The sequence below is a fragment of the Peromyscus eremicus genome, chromosome 17, assembly GCF_949786415.1.
Source record: "Peromyscus eremicus chromosome 17, PerEre_H2_v1, whole genome shotgun sequence".
In the NCBI taxonomy this organism is placed as follows: Eukaryota; Metazoa; Chordata; class Mammalia; order Rodentia; family Cricetidae; genus Peromyscus; species Peromyscus eremicus.
The window spans coordinates 46,513,989-46,540,446 of record NC_081433.1 but is presented as its reverse complement, the minus strand read 5'-3'; the positions used below and the strand labels follow the sequence as shown (position 1 = coordinate 46,540,446).

At 43.1% G+C, this 26,458-nt stretch overlaps 1 protein-coding gene across 2 annotated transcripts in view; it reads left to right on the top strand.

Moving 5' to 3' along the window:
* Galnt7 (polypeptide N-acetylgalactosaminyltransferase 7) overlaps nucleotides 1–26,418 on the top strand; it is a 124,997-nt gene extending 98,579 nt beyond the window's left edge. The window contains exons 4-12 of one of the 2 annotated variants that reach the window (XM_059244931.1): nucleotides 5,635–5,765; nucleotides 6,023–6,102; nucleotides 8,464–8,646; nucleotides 11,185–11,302; nucleotides 13,087–13,209; nucleotides 16,527–16,745; nucleotides 20,762–20,860; nucleotides 21,550–21,678; nucleotides 25,883–26,418. In XM_059244931.1, the coding sequence (XP_059100914.1) occupies nucleotides 5,635–5,765; nucleotides 6,023–6,102; nucleotides 8,464–8,646; nucleotides 11,185–11,302; nucleotides 13,087–13,209; nucleotides 16,527–16,745; nucleotides 20,762–20,860; nucleotides 21,550–21,678; nucleotides 25,883–26,020 (1,220 nt within the window). In that variant the 3' untranslated portion in view covers nucleotides 26,021–26,418. Of the gene's footprint in view, nucleotides 1–5,634; nucleotides 5,766–6,022; nucleotides 6,103–8,139; nucleotides 8,323–8,463; nucleotides 8,647–11,184; nucleotides 11,303–13,086; nucleotides 13,210–16,526; nucleotides 16,746–20,761; nucleotides 20,861–21,549; nucleotides 21,679–25,882 lie in introns of both variants that reach the window. The other variant, XM_059244930.1, reaches the window with a different exon arrangement.
* Nucleotides 26,419–26,458: the final 40 nt, after the last annotated feature.

Here is a 26,458-nt window from a genome sequence, read left to right as displayed (position 1 = left end):
CTTGCCAGAAGTCACAGAGGTAGTCCTTAACTGCTAGGTCCAAGTCCATGAGTTCAAGACTGTCTTCAGGCATTGTCAGATGCTGTACCAATTCTGTGGGGCTTGGATTTCACACACACACACACACACACACACACACACACACACACACACACACACACAAATTGAGTTCTAGAGTAACTGACTGAAAGATTGAAAAACAGAATCGTGTATATTTTGCGTTGCCACCCGAAGCTCCAGCCATAGTTTTCAGACTGAAGTCCACACGCCTGTCTCACAGACTTCAGTTTGCACTTGAACGGTGACGCAAGAGTACTGAATGTGGCCTGAGAGTGTGAGTGTGTTAGTTACCTTTCTTGTCGCTCTGACGCAGTTCCCGACAAAAGCCACTTAAGAAGAGCGGGTTATTTTGGCGCACAGTCTGAGGGCACGTTGAGTCCGTGGTGAGGAAGAGGAGGGAGGTACATTTCGGTCCTCAGCCCATTTTCTTTTTCCTCAGTCAAGGACCCAAGTCCGTGGGATGGTGCCACCTGCATTCAGAGCTGGATCCTGCCAAGTTACCACATTAACCATCATACTGGCCATACTGGGCTACTTTTTAAATACAGAGCATATCTTCTACAGCTCATTTAATTCTGTATTGGATTTAAACTATTAAGTAAAAACAAGTTATGAAGGGCTTTTTGTTCTTTTTTAACTTTCTTTTTATTTATTCTTTGTGTCTTTCACATCATGCATCTCCATCCCATTCATTTCCCTGTCCCTTCGTATCCACCCTCTGCCCTTGCAACTCCCCCCAAATAAAATAAAATAAAATTTAAGAGAAAAAAAAGAAAAATCAATCTCGTCATGGAAGCTGCAGTGTGACACAGTGAGTCACACAATAAACCCTTTTGTCCATCTGTCTTTACTTGCAAGTGGTCGTTGCACAGAGTCATTGGTCTGGTTCGAGGCCTCTGCTTCCTGCTACACTATAGACACTGGGCCCTCACTGGGGCTCCTCTTGTGTATCCTGCTGTTGCCCTGTGTCATGGAGATCCTGCAGCTTTGGGTCTGCAGGGCCAGTCCCATGAAGGTTTTTGGTTTTGGTTTTGGTTTTGAGAGAAGAGAGAGAGCGTGCACAATGTGGGGGCTCCTGTACCCCAAGCTAGCCTTGAACTCTGTGTAGCTAAGTCTAGCCTGAAATTCTTGTTCCTACCTTCCTGTCTCCACCACTCAAGCACTGTCACCACAGGCTGCTCCTGGCTTGCTCTTCATTCTTTTGAAGGAGACAGTGACAGTATTTAGGAGTCATCTTGGTTCTGCTTGGTAAGAGAGTGGTCCAGTGGCCATATTCCAGAGAAGTGAATTTTTACAGTTAATTGGGAATAATTTCTTTCAATATGTTATTGCAAGTTAAATATATATTCTTAATCACAGAAATGTGGAAGTAATGTAGCCCAGATCCTCCGTCAACGTGCAGATGAAAACGGAATGTTGCTTCTTCAGTATAAATCTGCATATTCGTTTATTTTCACTTGTCACAGAACAACAGGAGTTTTGGGGCTGACCAGAGTGCTCACCTACTCAGTAAGAGCAGGGTGTTTGCACTCTGACAGACAAGTTTCAAGGTTTTCTGCATAAGACGTGACCACCAAATCCGATGTTAGGGTTGAAGATAGGACGTCAGTACCGTGAAAATACCTTCCAGGATAGCTTTATACAGCGTCCTGAATCGAGCTTCCTCCAGAGGGCCATTCAGAACTCTCCAAGTCTGAGTAAACCTGTGCTGCTTCTTCAAGGACATGCCTGGAATCTTGATGTGCTATGCTAGCACTAGAAAAAAAGAAAATGATGATTTATTTCCTTCTCTCACGTTTTTGCAGCAGATAACTTTTTCAGCTAATCATTTTTAATTACTCTAGATGTATAGCTTTAAATTTTTTAGCTAAATTAAATATCTTTAACTTAGATATCTTATCTTGGTTGCAGTTTTCTCTGACAAAAAATGCTTTTATCAAAATTATTTTTTTCTGCAAGACAAGCATTTGAAAATAGATTTTAGGAGACTGGAGATGGCTCACCACCACCTCTGACTCCAGTTCCAGTTGACCCCACGCCCTCCTCTGGCCCTCCAGGTTCACAGCACACACGTGGTGCACTTACATGCAGGCAAGCAAGCAGCCATGCAGTCATTTTTAAATGTATAAAAAAAAAATCTAAATCTACAAAACTACTTTCTAAACTCTCCTGCCTTGGTACTGCTTGTAGGAAATTGATTATTAATAATCAACATTATAAAAAGAATAGACACCTTACCACCCTATAATAACTTTTTGGCCCCCAAAAGAAGAGGGGACCCTGAGGCTTGAGGTGTTTGTGCATCTGACTTCTCTCTTGCTATCAGCGTGTCTCGTGTTATAGGTGTTATAGCTCTCTACAATTCTGACTCACATCCAGGCAGGATCTACTTACCTCACAGTGGGTGGAAACTTCTAGACTCTCCTGGAACCAGAGTCCAGAAGGTCTGTAATTAGTGTTCCCAATCTCAAGACAACATTGAAATCTTTTGCTACTAACTTCAGGAAAATTGTAGTATTTGGTTAATCAAACCCAAATAAAAACTTGGTTTAGGGGTTGGGGGTTTAGCTAAGTGGTAGAGTGCTTGCCTAGCAAGTACAAGGCCCTGGGTTTGGTCCTCAGCCCCCAGGGGGAGGACTTGGTTTATACCTTGCCCCAGTAAAAAGTAAACTTTCAAGTTATAAGTTTTATTTTAGAGACAAAATAATATAAAACCCCTAAAATGATCTAACTACTCTTCATAACCATTAGGCTCCCAGAAATGAAAATGTTCTCTCTTAGCAAGATTCTTGGTCCTACATTACGGTCTGCAGCAGCCCAGGGTTTTCTCGGTCCCACTGGATCTCGTTCAGAGCATCCCTGTCCCTGCCTTTGAATAGAGCCAGCTCCTCACCGTGTGTGTGTGTGTGTGTGTGTGTGTGTGTGTGTGTGTGTGTGTGTGTGTGTGTTGGGATGAAGCTAGGGTGTGGCTTCAGATAGAACAGCCTCAGACCAGATGCTTAGAGGTCTGCAGCAACCCAGGATTTTCTCAGTCCTACGTTAAGGTCTGCAGCAGCCCAGGGTTTTCTCGGTCCCACATTACACCGTGCAGCAGCCCAGGGTTTTTTTGGTCCCACATTACAGTGTGTAGCAGCCCAGGGTTTTCTTGGTCCCACATTACGGTCTGCAGCAGCCCAGGGTTTTCTCGGTCCCACATTACAGTGTGCAGCAGCCCAGGGTTTTCTCGGTCCCACATTACGGTCTGCAGCAGCCCAGAGTTTTCTCGGTTCCACTGGATCTCGTTCAGAGCATCCCTGTCCCTGCTTGCACCTCCACAGTGGCCTCAGCTGTGTACTGCCTCCACAGAGACAGAGAAAGGAGCAGACAGCAGAACTCAAGTGGACTGACTGTAAGGCTACTGTGCACAAGTGACCCACGGCCTTTCTACGTGAGCCCGGGCCATGGACAGTCACAAACCCAGCCTGACATACGTGGTTTATAGGAAGGCAATATTCACCTAGAGGGCCATGGGTATTTTGAGGCCTAAATACAATGAGGTCACAAAGAACCCATTTGTCTTGACTGAGAGTCTAAATGTGAAAAAACAGATCACTCGCTTCTGTACATTAAGATGTATTTAAGGTATGTTTTTAAGTAACATGTCCCAAAGACAGCCCTAATGGAATTAAGAAAGCCTTTAGAGAATAGTAACATAGGACTGTACCAAGCTTTTTAAAAAGGCAAGGCTTCTTTTACAAAGAAACAACTAATTTTGAGAGGGAAAATCGCTGGGTGGTGGTGGCGCATGCCTTAAATCTCAGCACTTGGGATACAGAGACCAACTGGTCTCAGAGTTCTAGGACAGCCAGTGCTATTCAGAAAAACCCTGTCTCAAAAAAAAAAAAAAAAAAAAAAAAGTTGGTGCCAAAATATGTGTGTGTGATGTCTTAATTCTGGAAACCCATATGGGTGGGTGTCTTGTTGGTAATAAACGCCCTGGTGCAGTTACACACATCTGTAATAGTAGTGCTTAGGAGGTGGAGACAGGGGGATCAAGATGTTCAAGTCTAGGAGCTGGAGAGAGGCTAAGGGCACTGGCTGCTCTTGAGGATCACAGTTTGATTCCCAGCAGCCACCTGGCTCACAGCCATTTGTAATTCCAGCCCTAAGGGATAAGATGCAGTCAGTCCTCTGGCCTCCTCCATGAACCAGACACACAAGTGGTGCACAGACATGCATCCATTTTTAAATGCATGCAATTTTAAAACAATGTTTTAATAGTTCAGGTCCAGCCTCAGCTCCACAGTGAATTTGAGGCCAGCCTTGGATATACTGTACTCCATCTTGAAACAAACAGAAACATTTAAAAAGCCTCCTAAAACAAGCAAACTATTAAATATATGGTCTAACATACCCATTTTACTACCAGCTCATATCTAGATACAGCAACTTTTTTTTTTTTTTTTGGTGGTGGTGGTTGTACTGATGAGCCAGATTTTTAACTATTTTAGGACGATTTCTATGTCCTTGGGAAGTATCTCAGCAGGCTCTCGAGCTTGTTCTAACTGCTGAGCCAATTTCCTGGGCTCACAGCGATAAACAAAAGCTGTTTTTTTTCCAATGGGAAGCCAAGGTGCAGGCTTTGCCAATTGTGCCTGCTTCTCATAACATAGAATTTACTCTACTAAATCACAAACATATATGTATATGTATATATAATTATAATAATTATAATTTAATTATACACATACTTGTAATGCTAAGCTATAGACAAAAATGGGACTTTTGATTGTTAGAGGCCAACTTGGTGACTAGCCTTTGTCACAGCAAGACTGCAGTTTTCAGTACCTGTTACGGTGGGAGAACAATGGCCCAGAACAAAACGTTAAGCAGCCTATGCCCCATGCAGACTTCCAGAAGTCGCATGACATTATCGGTAGATTATGTGTCTTCAGAGATTCTGAACCACAGCCTCTTTCGACTGCAAAATATTCTATACGTTTTCCTTTTTAATTTTTCAATCTGGCATTTGTAAGTTTGAATATTCATTTAATTCTTCACAGGGATGCTTGGTAATTTTCATGCTACCCAATCCTCTGCAGATATATTAATCTTACAACTTAACTTGTAACACATTTTGCCTTCCATCTTTCTTGTGTGTGATGACAGATGACTGAACCCGGGGCCTCATAAATGCTTTACACATGGTCTACCGCCTAACTACACCTCAGCCCTTGCCTTCCATCTTAATTGATTTAACAGTTGGTCTGATCCGTGTGATTGCACAGCACATCTGTATCCAATCTTTGTTTTTTATTTTATTTTTTTTGTTGTTGTTGTTGTTGTTTGTTTTGTTTTGTTTGGGTTTTTCGAGACAGGGTTTCCCTGTAGCTTTGGAGCCTGTCCTGGGCTAGCTCTGTAGACCAGGCTGGCCTCGAACTCAGAGATCTGCCTGGCTCTGCCTCCCGAGTGCTGGGATTAAAGGCGTGCGCCACCACCGCCCGGCTCAATCTTTGTTTCTTGAGAGAGAGTAAAAGTTTCTATGTAAAAGTCTATAATGTTGGTTGTGGATTTTTTTTTTTTTTTAATTTACAGAACATTTAAAAGAAAGACTGGATGACTACATAAAACTGTGGAACGGCCTCGTGAAGGTGTTTCGAAATGAGAGAAGAGAAGGGTTAATTCAGGCTCGGAGCATTGGCGCACAGAAGGCTAAACTCGGACAGGTAAGTGGTCTGTGCTGTTTACTGTGCCAACGCTGCCTTTTTGGTAACTGAAGAATCAGATACGTTTTAAAGTATCCTTCAGCTTTGTTTTATTTTGTTTTTTTAATTTAAATGAGAATGTTGATTTGAACGGATAATTTGTATGGCAAAATTGACTAACATGCTAATTTATATTAGCATCCAATTTTAAATTGTGTGTGATATGTGATGTACCATATGTGAGGAGTATTCTTTCACCCTGCCTCTTTTTTTTTAAGGTTTTGATATACCTTGATGCCCACTGTGAGGTGGCAGTTAACTGGTATGCTCCACTTGTAGCTCCCATATCTAAGGACAGGTAACATCACCTTGCTTTTTTTCTTTCCTAGTTTCAAAGTAAACCTTGTCCTAGAAGGACAAACGCTCTTCTCCCCTGGGATCCCCATTCCGTCTAGTTTCCCAGATGCTGTGTGAGATGTGTTTTCCTTGAGCTGTTTGTGTCCTGGGTGGAGCTAGTTGGATGCCTTGGGCTATTCAAATGTAGCCAGCCTGTATTTGGAAAAACCTAGGTGCCCCCCTCCAGAGCTGTCTTGGTACTTTGTTGAGACTCTCTCGCAGAGTAATATTAATTGCTCCCTCTAAACTGGATAAATGCTCTGAAGATTTGAGGAAGCATGCCTTGAAATTAAACCTGTGGGTTTCTTACGACCTTTCAGATGATTACGTTAGATGAGAAGGGTCAACTGTTACTCTGCCCAAGTCTTTGGGTTCCTACGAAAACTCTAACGGTTAGAAATAGATAACTGTGCCGTGGGAAGCGGTCATCACCATTAATGTACAGAAACACCAAAAGACAGCATCAGTCCCTAGTTCCAAAAGCTTTTGTTGCTTTCTGTCCAGCATTCTATTTCAGAGTCTAGGCGAATGCAACATCTTTTTTTGTGGTAAATGGCGTGGAAGAACTTGGGAGACTTTCTCATCAGATTTAAGGTGAAGGCTCATCCTAAACACTGTTCATGCTGTCTGGCTTAATCTCCACAGCAGTCCTGCCAGGTAGAGATGATTGGCCACACTTTGCAAAAACAATACTAAGCCACAGAAAAATGAATTTGCCACAAATCTGATTTAGTGATCTGTCAGACAGATCTCAGTGCTTCTTTATATTTCAACATTTATTTTAAATTGTGAAAAGAATGTGGCACAGCCGGGCGGTGGTGGCGCACGCCTTTAATCCCAGCACTCGGGAGGCAGAGGCAGGCAGATCTGTGAGTTCGAGGCCAGCCTGGACTACAGAGTGAGTTCCAGGAAAGGCGCAAAGCTACACAAGAGAAACCCTGTCTCGGGAAAAAAAAAAAAAAAAAGAAAAAGAAAAAGAAAAAAAGACAGAAAGAAAAGAAAAGAATGTGGCGAGAGGAAAGATTACTAGCCAGGTAGCCAGCCATTGTCTCCAGCACCAAGGACGTGGCTTCCCAGAGGTCCCAGGGGGAACTCTGTGCATCACACAGTGGGCCTCCTGTGAGTTCATGTTCAGGAGGGAAGTAAGCTCTTTTCTAGAATCCACTGCCCTCATATCAAGACTCTGAGTCCCATAGATTTTCATTTCTCTGTGATCTCCATTTGGGGAAACCCATTCTCGACCCTTTCTGATATGATGAGCAGGGTTCTGGATCATTGAAACAGCAACACCGTATCCAATTGGTTATTCAGTGCTAGCATTTTACAAAGCCCAAATGCAAGGAATTTTTTTTTTCTTTTAGCCTCTAAATTCTTAGTTCATTCCTTAAATCCCTCAACAGGTACTATAGCATCGTTCTTGCCTTTTTTATTTTTTTAAGTGAAATAAATGTAGAACCTGAGGTTTTATTTTAGTGTAAAGGAGTTGTTTTGCTTTGTAATAAAAGAAGGGAAGAAAATTAAGTGAAAGCACAAAAAGATCTGTTCGTAATAACTGCTTCCGAGGAGTCCACAAAAAGTGGAAGGAAGCTGTTACAGATGTGCTGGCAGTGGGTGTGAGCACACAAAAACTTGGAGACTTTTTTTTAATGGGGGACACAGAGAGAAAACAGCAGGCAGAAAAATCTTGTAAATACTACAGAATTGCTATGAGGCAGCTGCCAGTGATGCCAAGTAGAAGGGAGGAAACCGTAAGCTCCGTGGCATGGCTCTCTGCCCCAGGTGTTTCTTTGGACAGCCAAGATAAACTTCCCTTCCATCCCGCCCTCATGCTAACGCAGGCCTGGGCTCTCACAAGACCTTACTTTACTCTATGCCCCCATTAGATAAGTTTCCTAATGCAGAACGAAACCAAGTACAAAGGAAGCCGATGTAGTTAGGCATGCTGACCTAGTCAGTTTGGGGTTCTTAAATGCGTTTTCATTTTCTGTAAATGTTTCAGAGCTACATGTACTGTGCCTCTAATAGATTACATAGACGGGAATGATTATTCCATTGAACCACAGCAAGGTGGGGATGAAGATGGTTTTGCCAGAGGGGCCTGGGACTGGAGTATGCTATGGAAACGTATTCCACTAAGCCACAAGGAAAAGGCCAAAAGAAAACATAAAACTGAACCCTATCGGTAAAGATTATTACTTTAATTTTTTTATGTTGAATGTTTACCTAAGTCCTTTTTTTTTTTCCTTCCCTATGAACTCGTGTAAATGTGTGGGTCCATACATACGTTTCCATTTGATCTTGCCGCATCATCAATACAACACAGAACCATTTGCACTGTGCCGATTATAGATGTCATAAACGGCAACACATATGAAATTGTACCCCAAGGGGGTGGTGATGAAGATGGGTATGCCCGAGGAGCATGGGATTGGAGTATGCTCTGGAAACGGGTGCCTCTGACCTCTCGCGAGAAGAGACTGAGAAAGACAAAAACTGAGCCGTATCGGTAATCACTAAATCACTTACCTACCCCCCCCTTTCCTCCGGTTGCTGCTAACCTATTAACCTCTTGCCACGCTGAGAACTCGCTGTAAGAACTGGAGCTGTGGTCTCAGACCCTGACAGAGCTTTGTTCCTTGCAGCTTCAAGGCTTTGAATTCACATTGGCTCCTGTAACAGCTTTTACCCTAAATGCAAGCCCCACTAATGTGAATTATACTCTTTCATTGGGGAAAAAAATAACGCGAAAGGCATTGTTAATTTGAAGCATAAGCAGAAAAGAAGGAAACAGCCTTTCCCTGCTGTCCTAGGAGACCAGACGGCAAAGTGTATTCTATAAATTAATACACAAACTGCTGACAACTCAAGACCTTGCAGTTTGCATCCTGAAGTCCTGGGTGCGGTGTTGACAGTGAGCGACACTAGCAAGAGATTTGGGGGGTTCTCCCTTTTACATACTAAAGCTCTGATACTAATTTCGTTTCAGTTAAATGGGATGAATACAACAAGTACACGACTTTAGAAAATGTTGTATAGAATCCTTTGCCGCTTGGTTCTCAAGAGAATGCTTGATTAAAAGAAAGCTCCATCCCCAAATCGGCTTTTGTCCCTTCTTGTGGTTCTTCAAATAGAACGATTGATTTTTACTCTCCCCTTTTAATCTGTTAATTGCAGCATTGTGCAGTCTTTCAAAAAGTGACCCCCAAATGAAAGGCTAGTGTGACCATGTCCATCACTTGTTTCCTATTATTTATTTATTTATTTATTTATTTATTTATTTATTTATTTATTTATTTTGTCCCGTGGTTCCGCCTTCATTATCTTCCTTCCTGTCACACTGCTCATGTCGGAACTCATTTGGGGAAGTGCTTTCGTGTCGTGGATTCGGGCATGTTGTGCTCAGGACGCTGAATGGCCAACATGAGGAAATTACAGGACTTCAAGATTTGACAGGGCAGCTTTCAAATTTTCTTCCGAACACTTAAGGTTCAGAATAATCCAGGAATCTGTTGCTGAGCTGCTTAAGCCCACGGCTCACCTAGGAGAAAAAGAAAGTTCGCTGCCTTGGTGTGTCCGGCAGTTCCGTAAAGGCATGTTTTTAAAGTAAACTAGGAAAGTTTATATCACCGCGCCCTTCAGTTAGCTAGCTAGTGAGAAAGTTAAAGCTGCATCTTCAAATCTGTGTTGAGATGAATGGGAATGTATTTGAAGAGCCAAAAGGTCCAGTCATATTGAAATCGTGTTAAGTGGCAGCTAAGTAAATATGACATGAAAGTATAACCAGAACGTGCTAACTTGGTGATTTTTAGTCAGCATATTTTAAGAAAGGCATAAGAGAACAACTCTTGATGGGATTTTCTGTCAGTACGAAAAATATCAGCCTGACTCATTGTCTGCTCACCATATGTTTGTTGACTGTTTACTGTGCACTAGCCACTATTTTAGAAGTTAATGACCTTTTAAAAATAAGTTCTCGGGCTGGAGAGATGGCTCAGAGGTTAAGAACACTGGCTATTCTTCCAGAGGTCCTGAGTTTAATTCCCAGCACCCACATGGTGGCTCACAACCATCTGTAATGAGATCTGGCTCCCTCTTTTGGCCTGCAGGGATACATGCAAACAGAACATTGTATACATAATAAATAAATAAATCTTTAAAAAAAAAATGTTCTCTTGCTGGACATGGTGACACCTGCTGTTAATCCCAGCACCAGAGAGGCAGAAGCAGGTGGGTCTCAGTTAGCCCAAGGTTAGCCTGGTCTACATAGCAAGTTTTTGGCCAAGCAAAATAATATAGTGAGACCCTGCCCCAAAAATTATATATATATAAATAATTAAATATGTTCTTGTGCAATTTATACTATAGTGAGTGGTACACAAGTTACACACCTTTTCAAGGTGAAGTCAGTGGGACTTGGTGATAAACGAACATTAGTGTGAATGTGGAATAAGGAATTCTAACAGTATAGAGTTCCCTAAAGCTTAAGAGTCGTAATACATTAATTATTGTTTAATGGCAAGAAAGAAGTTGACTCTTCTTATGCCATGTCCCTGCTACACTTGCGACCTTGAAGGAACTATGTTGTTCTTGGGTGATTTACACCATTATTTGGCAAGGCTTTGAGCTATAAAACTAAAAGATGGCAGACTACTTCCGTGGTGTATAGTGTCGCTCATCCCAGAATGACTCATGAATCGTTGAAGGAGCAGCCAGTCGACAGTGTTCGCTTGGCTCTGTGTTTCAGGGGAGAAAGAGAAATGTTTTTCTTAATTACAAAGAAATGTGTAAACCATCAAAAGAACCAAGGCACCCTCTAGTGGCGAAACAACATGGTAGTCTAGAGAATTATTCCACGAGTTTTGGAAAATGCGTGCAGCGAGCGCGTTCTTTGATGAAGGATTTATAGTTTCTTAATGTTTGGCCATCAGTCTTGTCTCTCCTGTGCATTCTTACGCTGTGTTCCCAAAGGCTGTCTGTCTGTCTGTTGGTGAAGGGATAGTGGGGCTCTGTTTCCACAGTTATTGCATGCGGTGTCTTTTCTTAGGTCTCCAGCCATGGCTGGTGGATTATTTGCCATTGAAAGAGAGTTCTTCTTCGAACTAGGTCTCTATGACCCTGGTCTCCAGATTTGGGGTGGTGAAAACTTTGAAATCTCCTACAAGGTAACGTTTCACTCAAACAAATGCTGTTTTCTGACTAGTTTTTTGGATGGGTTGTTTGTTTGTTGTGGGGGTGGGAGGGGTCTTTGTCTATGTAGTCCTGGCTGTCCTTGAACTCACAAAGATCCATCTGTCTTTGCATCCTAAGTACTAGGACTAAAGGCATGCGCCATCATGCCCTGCCTCAGGTTTACTAACTAGTTACCCAATTGTTACGACTTTCAAATAAAACTAGGTTTTTTTTTTATCAAGAAAAAATATGTATATAATAAATTTCTCTAAATTATTAGGAATGCCTCAATAAAGCATAACTCTTAGGATAATAAAGTAAAATGATTACTTGTCTACAGAGCTCAGCCCAGAATTATGGCCAATAAGCTTCAGAACTAGAAATTGCCTTTCTCCCACTCCCAGGCTTTCCGTTCAGTGGAGCCTTGGGTTATAGCAGCCCTGTGGAGGACTGCATGCTGGCTGTCTACCGACATAGGCATCCTTGACTGCTGTAGGACCGGCTGATGGAGACAGCAGTCACACGGTGACTGACATCCTCCTGTTGGCCTGGAGGTGCCCTGCATGGTCCAGCTCAGCCCCAGTTCTGCCCCGTTTTCAGAGATCGGGAGAGGGGAAGAGATTCCAGTTTACCAGATATCCAATACTTCTTACCTTAAATATTCTGTGTTTCGTATTGGGAGGGTTGGGCTAGGACAACTAATCCTCGCTGTCCAAAACCTTACAGATTAGAAATATTTGTTCGTGTATAATAAAAAGGCATTCATGGGGTAGGGTGAAGAAAATGTCACCATGATAGAGGTAGAATTTGAGGTAGAAATAAGATGCATGGTTTCAGTAAGCAGAGATAAATGGCGGCGAGCAGGCCTCCTGTGTGAGCAGAGTAAGGGGAGGTGAAGAGCACATTAGCAAGAGCAAAAGCAATTGGGTGGAATCAAAAAGTGTGATTAAGAAAGACATGTAAGCCGGGCGGTGGTGGCGCACGCCTTTAATCCCAGCACTCGGGAGGCAGAGCCAGGCGGATCTCTGTGAGTTCGAGGCCAGCCTGGGCTACCAAGTGAGTTCCAGGAAAGGCGCAAAGCTACACAGAGAAACCCTGTCTCAAAAAACCAAAAAAAAAAAAGAAAGAAAGACACGTAAGATAAAGCGGGCAAGTACAATCCCAGAACTCAGGAGGCAGAGGCAAGCGGAGCTCTGTGAGTTCGAGGCCAGCCTGGTCTACAGAGCTAGCTCAGGACCACCAGGGCTACACAGAGAAACCCAGTCTCAAAAAACAAAAACAAACAAAGAAATCCCCACCCCCTTGTTCGATAAGCAGGTGGCAACCACGAAGACACTGAGCAACAGGATAGCGTGACCCGAAGCTGCAGTAATCTCTTGCTATAAATAAAGACAGAGTTAAGTAGAGAGCAGTTCAAGGTGGTGGAGCCAGTTAAGAGGTTATTATGGTAATCACCCAAGTAGGAAATAGATGAGCACCAGAAACGACAGGTCATGCCAGGGATGAAGGATTTACGGTACTTTGAAAGGTTACATTTAGAAAAGGCTCCTGGATCTCCATGTACACAGGAGAGAACTCATTAATAGTAACTTGTTGTACACATTACCACTGCCTTCCTTGTTGTTACGTGTGTTTCTAAAGTAATTGATTGTTTTAGAATTTGGTTAGCTTAGAATCCATTATGTCTAATTTAAAACTTACGTTTATGGAACAAATTTTCCGTTATTTATTTTTCCATTTCTGATCACTTTCACAATATACATTCTTTTCTTGATAGATCTGGCAGTGCGGAGGTAAATTATTATTTGTCCCTTGTTCCCGGGTTGGACACATCTACCGTCTTGAGGGCTGGCAAGGAAATCCTCCACCCCTTTATGTTGGGTCTTCTCCGACTCTTAAGGTGAGGTGCTGTTGTTGTTGTTGTTGTTGTTGTTGTTAAAAGGAGAGGAGGGGAGAACTAAAATTCACGGACTACTTCACTTGAGATCATTGGCTGGGGTAAATCTCATAAGCAGTCACACTGGCTCTTCACCGTAAGCCAAGGCTAGACCTACTCGTGAGATATTTTACTGTTTTTTGATATTATTCATTTCGCCCTATTCTTTTCATTTGTGGGTTGTTTTTTTGGTTTTTTGTTTGTTTGTTTGTTTGTTTGTTTTTTTAGTTTTTCGAGACAGGGTTTCTCTATGTAGCTTTGTGCCTTTCCTGGAACTCGCTTTGTAGACCAGGCTGGCCTCGAACTCGCAGAGATCCACCTGCCTCTGCCTCCCAAGTGCTGGGATTAAAGGCATGCGCCACCACTGCCCAGCTACATATCACATTTTCTTTATCCATATACCAGTTGGTAGGCCCGTGGGTTGATTCTAAATATTAGTCCTTATGAATAAAGCTTGAAAGTTCTGCACAGAAATTCAGGCATCTCATTGGTAGACCGAGTCAGCATCCTTATGGAATATGCACAGACACAGTACTGGAGTTGCTGGGTCACAGAGTGGTTCTCTTTTCATTTGACTGGAGGGATCGCCATACTGCCTTCCAGGTGACTGTAGAAATTTATATTCCTACCGAGGGTTTGAAAGGATTCCATTTTATCTGCATCCTCACAGACCCTTGCCTTGTATCCCTCCGACAGTAGTTGTTGTAGCCGAGGTGAGGTGACGCCGAGTCACGGTTTTAACCTGCGTTCCCTGCGTCATTAGTGATGGCGAGCGAGCGTCTTGGCATGTGCCTGCCGGCCCCTTGTCTCCTTTTGAGGAGTGTGTGTCGGGCGACGTGCCCGATCTAAAAGTCAGGCTGTCTGTACCCCAGCTCTTGAGGTGCTTTGAGTGTTTCCTACGTTGTAGATGACCCCTCGGCAGGTGTGTGCGGTCCGCGGAGGCGGTCTCTCCGTGAGGCGGCGCGTCTCTGCGGCGGCGCAGAGGCTTTTCGGCTGCCGTCATCTCGTTTGTGGTAGTTTCGCTTTGCTCGAGTGTGCAAAACAGATCACGAAACTTTTCTTCCGTTTTCTTCTAAGAGCTTTTGTTTGGGGTCTCACATTTAAGGTTGTCATCTGTTTGGGCTTGGTTTTCATATATCCTTGAGGAGAAGGTCTAGTTTCATTCTCCGTCTTTTCCCTGTTGTGTGCTCCTGACACCTTCTGTGAAAATCAGCTGTGTGTGCCTGGATTTATCTCTGTGCTCTCAGTGTCTGTTTTTATTGCCTGTACCATTCTTTGCAGCAGATTTTGAAATCAGATAGTGTGATGCCCCTGGATTTATTCTTTTTTGCTCTATATGACGTTGGCTGCTTGGGCTCTTTGCTGGTACCGTATGAATTTTAGGGTTGATTTTTCTAGTTCTCTCTCTTCCATTTGTATTTACTTGTTTCAGTGGAGGGAGGGGCACAGGGGCCTTTTGGTGCACAGGCGGAGGTTGGAGGTCAGCTTGTGAGACCCAGTTCTTTCCTTCTACTGTGTGGATTCCACCACGTCAATTCCAGAGACCAAACTCGGGTCATCAGGCCGGAGGCAAGCACCTTTCCCCATGAGGCATCTCACCAGACTCTGATCTTTCAATATCAATGAAAATTATAATTGGTATTTTATAGATCACTTTGGGAAGTGTGATGCTACTCCCCCCCACCAAAAAAAAATAGTATTTTTTTTTATTTTTTATTTTTGTTTATTTTATTTGTTCAAGACAGGGTTTCTCTGCGTAGCTTTGGAGCCTTTCCTGGAACTCACTCTGTAGCCCAGGCTGGCCTCAAACTCACAAAGATTCACCTGCCTCTGCCTCCCGAGTGCTGGGATTAAAGGCGTGCGCCACCACTGCCCGGCAAAACTAGTATTTTTGAGGAACCTCCAGTATTAATTCTTCCCATCCAGGAACACGGGATGTTTCCACGTTTGTCTCTTTTTAAAATTACTTTCAGTATGCAGATCTTTCACTTCCATTGTTAAATTTATTCCTAAAGATTTTTTCTTTGTTTATTTGGTATGGTGACCTGTTCCCACTTTAATAACTATCATTTAGCCTAGAAACAAAATTAATCTGAACACTGAATGTGCCTACTCTTGTAAAACACAGGTCAGTAACTGTGGTCAACAAGCCGAATCCAGCCTTCTGGGGCCTGGCCCAGCTGGCGCTCTATAGCAGGCCTGAAGATTACTGCAGACACGAAACTGAATCTCTGTGTCAGTGTGTGGTGTGTGTGTATGTGTGTGTGCATGTTCACATGTGTGAGGGTACACATGGACCCAAGACCAACAATAGGAGTCTTCCTCCACGGCTTTCCACTGTATTCACTGAGGCAGGGTCTCTCAATTGAACCTAAACCTTGCCTGTACAGCTAGTCTAGCTAGCCAGTCACTCCAGATCCCTAGCTTGCCTTCCTTTAAGTGCTAGAGTTGAAGGGAGGCCGCCATTCCCATCTGCATCTGCATGGGTTCCAGAGAGCCAAACTCTGGTCTTCACGCCGGAGTAGCAAAAGCTCCATCTACTGAACCAGCTCCCCAGCCTCCCACACCCTCCTCTGTGGAGAAGATGCTGGTGCGTGATGTAGAAGATCCACGGGGTGGAGAGAGTAAACGCCAGTCCAACCATATGTTCACACAAGTATTCACTAATTCTGTCAAGTCCTGGAGTTCAAGTTTTGACAGTTATGACAGGGTCCGTTTATTGTATTGGTTCATAGCTGCTTTTCCTCCGTGTGAGCCACCTGTGGAAGATGTACAGTCAGTTTGAGGTTACAGTAAGATGATTTTATTATAGCCATGAAAAGATTAGCCGAGTTAGCTGCGGAGCAATTCTTTGTAAGGACGGTTTCTAAAATGAGATTTTCCCCTATACATGTCAGTAACATGGTTCGGATAGAAAGGAATGAGATGAGAAGGAACACCACTGGCCACCCAGGCTCTCAGAACCCTGTCCGGGCTTCACCCTCTTCACCTGTTCTCAGAATAGAATGCATTATCTCAGAATTTATTGTCTTCCAGCTCAGAGATGTCTGATGTTATGTATGTCACTTTTTAAATGAATATACATACATGGCATTTCTATACTTGGAAAATGACATGTTCGGGTTATTAGACCACTTATTTTCGTTGTTTATTAAATGTCAAGTCCTCTCTAAATCAGTTCACTGTATTTTGGTTATATTCTGTACATCTAAGGTACGCAGTTCATGCCGTTACAGTTTTTTTCTACATCTTATGATGACTGTAGTTTTTTCTTTTCGTAGAATTATGTTAGAGTTGTAGAAGTTTGGTGGGACGAATATAAAGACTACTTTTATGCCAGCCGTCCTGAGTCAAAGGCACTGCCCTATGGGGATATATCCGAACTGAAGAAATTTCGAGAAGACCACAACTGCAAAAGTTTCAAATGGTTTATGGAAGAAATCGCTTATGACATCACTGCCCACTACCCTTTGCCACCCAGAAATGTTGAGTGGGGAGAGGTAAGTATCAGCCAATATTTAGATATCAAAATGTGTGTATTTGGGAGTCAGTGTTTGAAAGAAGGCAAAGAAAAATGGAAAGGTGTTCATGCAAGCAGAGGATGTTTGCAGAAATGTTTGATTAAAAACCGCCTGGCAGCATACACTGTCCTTCTCCCAGATCATCAGAGCTGCCCTGACCGTGAAGCCACCCTATCCCGCTCCAGCTTTTATCCACGGGGCTGTCAGTGAAACACGCCCCCACCTCCAGCACCCTCCACGTCCCTGTCTTGGCCACTTCCAGTTTCACTGACTGCTCTCATCTTGGAGATCGTGAATCCTGAAAATCATTTCTCTATCCGTCTCCATTTCATCAAAGCCACTCAGGTCTGTCCTCTGCCCGTGGGTTCTTACAACACCCCACATTCGCCTACCCACCGAGCAATCCACTTCTGGACCTTAACCCTCCTTTTGCTCTAATAGGCTAATGCAGAAACTAATGCACACGCTCTTCACCAGCACTTGTCAAATGAATCAGGAAGTGTGATAAAATAAAGCAAAGGCATTGATCTGGATGGTCATTTCCTGTGTCTTCCGACTTGCCTCTGTGGCGTCATTTCTGATGGTACTCACACTTGTGCGTCATGGTGGTGCCTCAGAGGGAATTGAACATGCTGTCAGCTTTCAAGACTACGTGCCTTTGTTAGTTTGTACATTCAGTAAATGTTGATTGAGGGCCTAGTGTGTGCCAGTCATTCATCATCTGGGCAAAAAGCAGACAAGCCCCCTTTCTTCAAAGAACATTTATGCTGGCGGGGGCTGGAGAGAGAGACCAGAGCAGTCCTGGAAAGCAAAGATCATGACAAGATGGTAATGGTTGCAAAAGAAATTATCATGAGATGCCATCTTGAGGAGGCTTTCTGAGGATATGACATTTAATCTGAACTCTGGATGCTGAAGACCTAGAGCTAAGAAAGAGTACTACGAACAGAAAAAATGGTGAACTCCAAGTTAGGAAATTGCATTAGTTCCTTTTCTGGTGCTGTGGTAAAAATAACATGGCTTAGAAAATTCGTAAGAGTTTATTTGGGCTTATGGTTCTAAGGGCTGAGAGTCCATCAAAAACGAGCAAGTGGCAGGAATGGCAACAAGCAGGATGCTGGAGCAGCAAGCTGAGAGCTCACATCTTGGACTGTGAGCACAAAGCAGAGAACTGGAAATGCTGAGAGTCTTTATCTCTCAAAGCCCGCCTCCAGTGACATACTTCTTCCAATAAAGCCACACCTCCTAAGCCTCTCCAAACAGTGCTACCCACTGGGCACAGAGTGCAAATACATGAGCCTGTGGGGAACACTCTCATTCAAACCACGGCAAAAATACGTTGCACATTTGAGAAGCAGACTAGAAGAAGTTTGGTGAGATGGGATGGCGGGCACGGGACTTAGGGATGATGGGAGGCCCATTAAAACAGAAAGGCAGTGAGATTTGGTCTGTGTTTTGGTTTGAATTACCTGCCTGGAGTATTTAAAATAGAAATAAGGATGGGTAGGGTAGTTGTAGTGAAAATAATGGTGGCTTAGACGAAGGTGGAGAGCACGGGACATAGCTAAGGCACGCGCTGTTTGTACGTCACAGATGTGTCCTTACCATCATGAGACTATAGGGATGGTGTAGGGACAACTAATATACGGAAGACTGGGCCTGGGCTGTTTTCGTTTTCAATTTGATTAGGAGGTAGCAGAGATCGGGAACACCGTAGACGGGGAGGGTGGAGATGTGAGGAACAGCAGCACTCTATCTGCTGGTGTTTTGCACACCCAGGATCCCTTCTCGACTGCCAAGTTCGACTGTCAGCTCCTGTTGATTGAAAAGCTTGAGCTGAAACCCAGAAAAGAAGCTTCTTTGGAGATGGACATCTGGAGACCATTAGCATGCAGTTTAAGGACGCCACGGCCATATAGGGAGAGATATAAACCATTCAGAAGAGTCTCCTCTGTTTAGAGTTTGGGAATAAGGAGGGAAACACACAGAGGCCACTGAAAGTGCTGTCTTTGTGCTGCTGGTTTAGATGCCTTTTCCCCCCTGCATTCTTATCGTATCTCCCCTGTTATAGCACTAGCTAGTAACCTACTAGTAAAAAATGAATTTGGGGAGTCCAGACCAGACCTAGTTACATTTTAATCTCCCAAAAACCCTCTGGGTGGAAGGAATGAATCTCCTTTGACCTGAGCCAGTCCGCTGGCTTTAAACTCATCTTTGTACAAATGACTATTAGATTCCACCTCCAACTCAACTCTCCCTCCCGGAGCCTAGATAAATACTCGATACGTGAGTTTGAAATTGAACTCCTTTTCTCTGTCTCTCTAGCTCATCTTGGTTTGTGCATCTTTGGTTTGTGCAAACCAAAGACTTGGTAGTCTTCTTTGACCCTTTTCCTCACACTTGCATCAGCTTCAGAATCTAGCCCTTCCTTACCTTGACGCGGTCACCTCTCAGCAAAACTAACAGGCTCTTACTGCAGCCTGTTCTAAACACAGCAGGCAGTCAGCATGGCTTTGAAAATGCAAGTCAGGTCACATCACTTCTCCTTATAAAAACCCACAGTGGCCCCCCAGTTGCTCGGGCGAAGGCAGAGCCCTTTCTGGTGGCCTCACCTGCCCCTGCTTGCCTGACTCTACCTCAGCCCTCCTGCTCCTCCTCACACTTCCTGCTTTCCTGTCCCTCTGCCCATCGTGCTGTCCTTTGGACATCTGCAGGCATGGTTGACTTAGACCTCGTTCACATTTTTCCATCTGTGCCCTTGATGATGAGATCTACCCGACGACACCCTCCACTCCCTACCCCCTTCCACAGCGTTCTTGCTTTTCTTTTTTCCCCTCTGTGGCCTGTATTACTAACGTGGTAGATATGTGATTTGTCCATTACATGTTTTGCTTCTCCTCTGCCTTTCTTTTGCTGTAGAATGTGAGTTCACTGAAGCGGGTGTGTTTATTTTTTTCACTTACATATCAGAGACTATATCAGGAACTATGACATGCCTGCCAGTGGTAGGTACCCACCTTGGTATTTCATGGGTGAATAGACACATACATGCAGGAATGAATGGATTAATGAGGGTTTCCCCCCTTCCTTTTACCATTTCTCTTCTAAATACGTCTTCAGAGGAATTTGTCCAATTCTGGCATTTCCCTTCCAGAGTACATCCCTATTTAAAAGCTGTCTCCTGACAAGTCTGAGCTGACCCCAGGCAGTAGGGGCTGCTCCATCTGCACATTCATCTCGTCCACTGACCAACACCCATTTGTCCCCCATTTTTGGATGGTCCTGACGACCATGACTTGCACATCTCCATGTATTCAAAAGCTCTCATCCATATCTTACAGAATCAAGCACTGTATCCAAATACTACAGCACAAAATTGCATTCCGAACTTGGAAACCTGTGTTTGCTTTTGCTTCTATTATTGGTAGTTAGAGGAGAGCCACACTGCAGGGCCCATGTGCCATGACCTTTGTACTGAGAAGCCTTGCGGCAGCTGCCACAAAAGTGCCACATAGCCACTGAGAGGAGGACACGGGACGCAGGGTCTGTCCTTGATATCTAGAGCCGGTGTCTGTCCCTACTGTCGTTACATAGCTTTCCTCTATTTACATCTCATTCACATGAACGCTCTACTCCGGACATTTTTCTTAGGGTCACTTGGATTTTGTTTCTTCTGTGGTATTTTCTAGCACAGTGTGGGCTAGTGCCCTGAAATAGAATGAGCTCACTTCAGCGTTGGCTTCAGCTCATGATTTCAAAGATGAGGATGAGGATGATGATGATGATGGTGGTGGTGGTGGTGGTGGTGTTAAAACATACTTAAAGGATTGTGATACCTGGGGACAGCCTGGCACCACAACAGAGAACTCTCTCTGTGACTTGTATATTGAAATTGAATCTTTTGCTCTGGTCCTCGTTTATTTTTATTATTTTTTTTATATTTATTATTACAAACCATACTGTTTCCTCTATGTTGGCTCTCTGTGTACCTGTAGATCCGAGGCTTGGAGACTGCATACTGCATTGATAGCATGGGGAAAACAAATGGAGGCTTCGTTGAACTAGGACCCTGCCACAGGATGGGCGGGAACCAGGTAAGTCTCCTCCTCCCAGGATTGGTCAGCCCTGAGAGCCACCACACTTGATCACAGACAGAGAGGGTTTAGTTTGGTTCTTTATTAGTTTTGTCTGATAAATTAAAAACATTCAGTAAAAGCTGACTGCTAAAGCATTCCGCTTAAATAAGGACTATTGGCAGTGTTGATTTCACATAAGAGTGAAGAAATGTCTGCATAGAAGTAATAATAAGATTCACATGGGAACATACATTAATCATGACTAAGTAAGCTGATCTCTATGGTAAGTCACACTTTTTCATAATAAACCGGGGTACTACTGCCAGTACTATATATTTTACGCATATATTTTCTTGCTTCCTTATATAGATATTTTTCATGTGTCTAATTTCAGTTGTGAAACACTATTAGGTATACTTATAATTTTTAATTTTCTTATTGTTGGTACATGATAAATCTGTGTTACTTACCCTTTCTGTGTATTAGAGGCTAAAGAATAAAGAATGTAATTAAAGTGTTAATAGAGGTCTTCACTGATTCCAGACTGAGTGTAGTTCTTGTCTGCAGACTAACGGTTCCCAACATGCCCCAAAATTATAGAACGATAAGTAAGTTATTCAGTTTAATTATAGGAGGTAAGCTTCTTTCCTCTTGTAAAACATGCATTGGCCAGAAAGTCATCTTTATTCTATGTGTTTGTTTAATAGCTTTTCCGAATCAACGAAGCAAATCAGCTCATGCAGTACGACCAGTGTTTGACAAAAGGGCCCGACGGATCTAAGGTCATGATCACACACTGCAACCTAAATGAGTTTAAGGAATGGCAGTACTTCAAGGTACGCTGTGCTCCAGCTCCTGGGATAGCGTATGCTGCCCCATCCTCAGTAACAAATAGCTTGTCGGATTTAGATGGCTACATTTTGAAGACCAAATGTTCATGTTCGTGACTTGGATTTTCTGCGTTAGTTATTTGTGCAGGTTTGCTTGGGCTCTGGGTGAGTCACGTTCTAGAATGAGGCATCACTTACGTTCTCTGGAGCAATGTCATCACGCAGTGAGACCACCGCAATGGGCATGGAGGGTTGGCGCTAATTTCAGAAACTCAGGCATGCCAGTGTTCCAGGAGCCAGTTACCACCGATGTTTTCAGATCTAAATCCAGTGTTAAAAATGTAAATGAGTCATTCACTAAAATATCAGCAATATTCTTAGACCATTTAAAAAAGACAGGGGTTGACTCCTGCTGTCCAGCAGGTGGCAGTAGAGACAGGCAAATGAGAATTGGACACGGGCCTTCCTGCTTCCTTGTCTTTCCTGCTTCCTTGTCCTCTGCTAACTGCTTGTTTTAAAGGCTTGGTTTATTCCTATGACCCTGCTGACTCTTGGGCTGCTTTTTTATTTCGACTGTGCATATGTAAAGCTTTCTGGCAAGATTCAAACACATTAATGGACTGATGTATAATTTTCTTTTTTTTTTCCTTTGATTGAAAATAGATTTTCCCCCCTCACATAATATATCTTAATTACAGTTTCCCCTCCCTCTACCCCTCCCAGTTCCTCCCCACCTCCCCTCCCATCCAGATCCACTCCCTTTCTGTCTCTTGTTAGAAAACAAACAGGCTTCTAAGGGATAATAATCAAATACAACCCTCTCACATCAAAGCCTGTTTGGACAAGATAGACCAAAAGAAGGAAGAGAGCCCAAGAGTCACGTGTTCACACGCTCAGGAATGTATAACTTTTCAAAGTGAACATCTGGATAAATCAAGTTATGTTGTTATGAACTACAACATTAGCAAAGCCTTTTGAAACTGAAAGGACCCAGAGAAGCCCTCCGTTCTAATATTTGCTCTCCCACTCCTGTTGGGAGGGCATTGTTCTTTATGGAGTCATATTCCTAGGCACTGTCTTTCACGGGAGTCATATTCCTAGGCACTGTCTTTCACGGATAATTACCGAGCATGCTAGCTGCTGAATTTTATTTTATTTATTGTTCTTACTTGTATAGCGTATGTGATACATGTGAAGAAAGGGACACTCACAACTTACGGCAGGCATGTGGAGGTCAGAGGACAACTCCATGGAATTGCTTCTTTCCCTCCACCTTTAAGTGGGTCTCAGGGATTGAACTCAGGTCTTGAGCCTTTGAAACAAAGTCAGCTCACAAGGCCTGATTTTTTTTTTTTTTTTTTTTTTTTTTTTTTTAGTAACAAGTTGGAAAGGACAACTTGTTATTAACAGGATTAATAAATCCTGACAGATAAATAGTGTTTATTTTCACAAGTAAAAATGAAGAGCAGTAAGTGCAGCAGGTTTTAAAGTATAAGAGAGTCTAGCAGACCAAAACTGCTGTCAAGAAGTCGAGTAGTTTTCTGGAGGCTGAGGCAGAAGGATTGTGAGTTCAAGGCCAGCCTGGACTACATAGGGAGACCCTGTCCTCAAAAGAATGGATGTCGGCTGGGGATAGAACTCAGAGATATAACATAGTAATAAATTTAATCCTCAGTACCAACCCTCAAATTAAAAAAAAAAAAAATCTGTGTGTTTTAGTTTTTTGGGTTTTTTTTTTGGGAGGCGGGGTGCAGTTCGAGACAGGGTTTCTCTGTGTAGTTCTGGTGCATGTCCTGGATCTCACTCTGTGGACCAGGCTGGCCTCAAACTCACAGAGATCCACCTGGCTCTGCCTCCTGAGTGCTGGGATTAAAGGCGTGCGCCACCACCGCCCCGTGTGTTTTAGATTTTTTTCAAAGACACATTTATACATCACTCCACTGGGGCCCAGAGATGTGACAGACTATATGAGCATGTGGAAAATATCTAAAACATGCTATTCTATAATGTAGAGAAGAAGAACCGCAGTTAAAAAATAAGCAAAACGCTATCAGAAAGGAAAAAAGACAAGAATGTAATTGTTTCTGATGAGTTTTCATAGAGAAAAACTAACTAAACAGAGATCCAGCGTGAAGATGTGTAGAAATCCCTGAGAACCGAATTTAGGTTACTCCTGATTTGAACTGACGTTTTTCTAAGTAGCCATAGGAAACACTGGATACTTTTAGGAAAATTATTCAGAAAAGGTTGTGACATATAGGTTGATGAGAAGATCGGCTTGAACAGAACTCTCAGACTTTCTGGCTTCCCCATCCCCCCTTAACGTTTCAGAATTATTGAAACTCAGTACTGCTGTGCTAGCCTGTGATCCCAAACGATCCCAAACCTTGTGAGGCAGAGGTAGGAAGGGTGTGAAGTTTTTTGGTTTTGGTTTTGTTTTGTTTTAAGACAGGGTTTCTCTGTGTAACAGTCCTGGCTGTCCTGGAACTCACTTTGTAGACCAGGCTGGCCTGGAACTCACAGAGATCCACCTGCCTCTGCCTCCTGAGCGCTGGGACTAAAGATGTGAGCCACTACCACCCGGCAAGTTGTGAATTTGAAACCAGCCTATGCTGCAATATTGAGATCATGTTTCTTCTTCTTCTCCACCCCCCCCCCCCCGTTGGCTATGAGAATTTTTTTTTCAATTTTTTTATTTTATTTTACATCCAGACCAGTCTCCACTCCCTCCTCTAAACAACAATAACAATAGAAAGATACCAATGCTCTCCCCAAACAGCTTCCATATTACTATTACTAAAAATATTTCTGGAATTGGAAATAAAATTAGAAGAATTTATAACCTTGTTATCTTTCAAATTGTGCTAAACTATTACTAAGTTAATACTGTTCACCAAGTTACAAAGATCTCCCAAATGCTGACATGTTCCATTGTACAATATGCAGAAAATCAGGAATGTAAGGATTGTTTCAGGAATGTAAGGATTGTTTCATTGGAGAAGTCTTTAAATTGTGTCAAGTCTTTGTAGTAGTAGAAAGTTTCTCAAAATTCTGATTTTTGCTTGAAAACTAGAACCAACACTGTCAAGTATTTTTTTCTTTGTTTGTTTGGAGATTTTTATTGTTATTTTTCTTATAGTGACAGATATTATCCAAGTTTGAATCATCATAGATTGTTGAATTGAGTAAAAATGACAGGGTATGAAAGAGTGGGCAGGTATTCCTTTTCCATGTGCCTTCCTCAAGATCCCACTGTGCTCTACCATGTGGAAGCACTTCAGTAGCACTGTCTATTTCCTCTCGATGTTTCTTAAAGGACGCAGGAGGGTCAAGTATAATTAAAGATTAGTAAGCTTTGACAGGCAGTGGTGGCGCATGCCTTTAATCCTCGCACTTGAGAGGCAGAGGCAGGCGGATCTCTGTGAGTTGGAGGCCTTCCTGGTTTAGAGAGCAAGTTCCAGGACAGCCAAGGGCTGCATAGAGAAACCCTGTCTCGAACCCCCTCCCCACACCTTCATTGTGGGCATCCTTACATGAAAGTGGGACTTGTTGGAGCTGAGTCCATGGCAGTGACGGGTAGGACTGTTGACAGTTTGTCGTGCATCGCTGCTCGACCGGTGCGAGGACAGGAATGCTTTCACTGTCGCTTCTGTTCCGACAGAACAAATGTCGATATAGTGCAAAGGAAAGTGAATCCATTCTTTTGCACTTTGAAAATAAGTTTTGCTAAACACACCCAGTCTTGGATAGTGTGAGGACCTTTCTTTGATAAGTTATGAGCTGAACTGAAGAAATATACAGCATACGATGAGGACTGTATTAGAGCTTGGGAGGTAGGAAAAGAAGAGACGTAAGCCGGAGACACTGAAAATATTAACCATGGAGAACTGAGAGAATGGGAGTGAATGAGGGAGAAGCATAATTTCCTTAGGACTGGGAAGCTGGCATTGCCTTTAGCCGGAATAAGAACCAAAGAAAGGGTTTGGAGGGGAAGATATTGACCTTCAATTTGTGTGTATTGAACTTGACATACCAGCAGCACACAGTGACGTGATAAAGGGAGGGCTAAGAAAACTGACCATTCAAGGTCTGATGTGTGCTTGTCCGGTGTGCTTGAATTGCCCTCTGTGGAAAGCCAAGTGATAGCTTCTGATGTCAGTGATATCAGAGTCCAAATTTCAAACTTCCTTTCCCTCCCCGTGTTTTCCAGAACCTGCACAGGTTTACTCACATTCCTTCAGGAAAGTGCTTAGATCGATCAGAGGTCCTGCATCAAGTCTTCATCTCCAGCTGTGACTCCAGTAAAACGACTCAGAAGTGGGAAATGAATAACATTCACAGTATTTAAAAACGGAGAAAAGAAGCCAACAATCTACCTACTGACAAGTACGTTTAGAGAGGACTGAAACCCGCCTGGAACCTGCTGCAACCATTATTATTAATTCTGTACAGCTCCAAACCTGGAACCTCTGATCAGCTCGAAGGACGTTGATAAACTGTGATTTTTACAATAACATTATCATCTGCAGTTACTGTTTACAAAACTGCTTTTACCTTAAACTCTGTAGATGTTTACATCGTTTTTCTTTTGTTTTAAGATGACGTTGGTAATCTGTGCCTTTAACTCGGCTTTCAGAACAGAGTTAAAGCATATGTTGTCTTCTTTGGGAATACACTCAGGGGTCTGAAAGGCAGTTTGGTTTTTGTTGTTGTTGTTGTTGTTTGTTTTAACACACTTGAAAAAAAAAAAAAGGTTGGAGTAACCAGCTTTTCGTATTTGACTTGG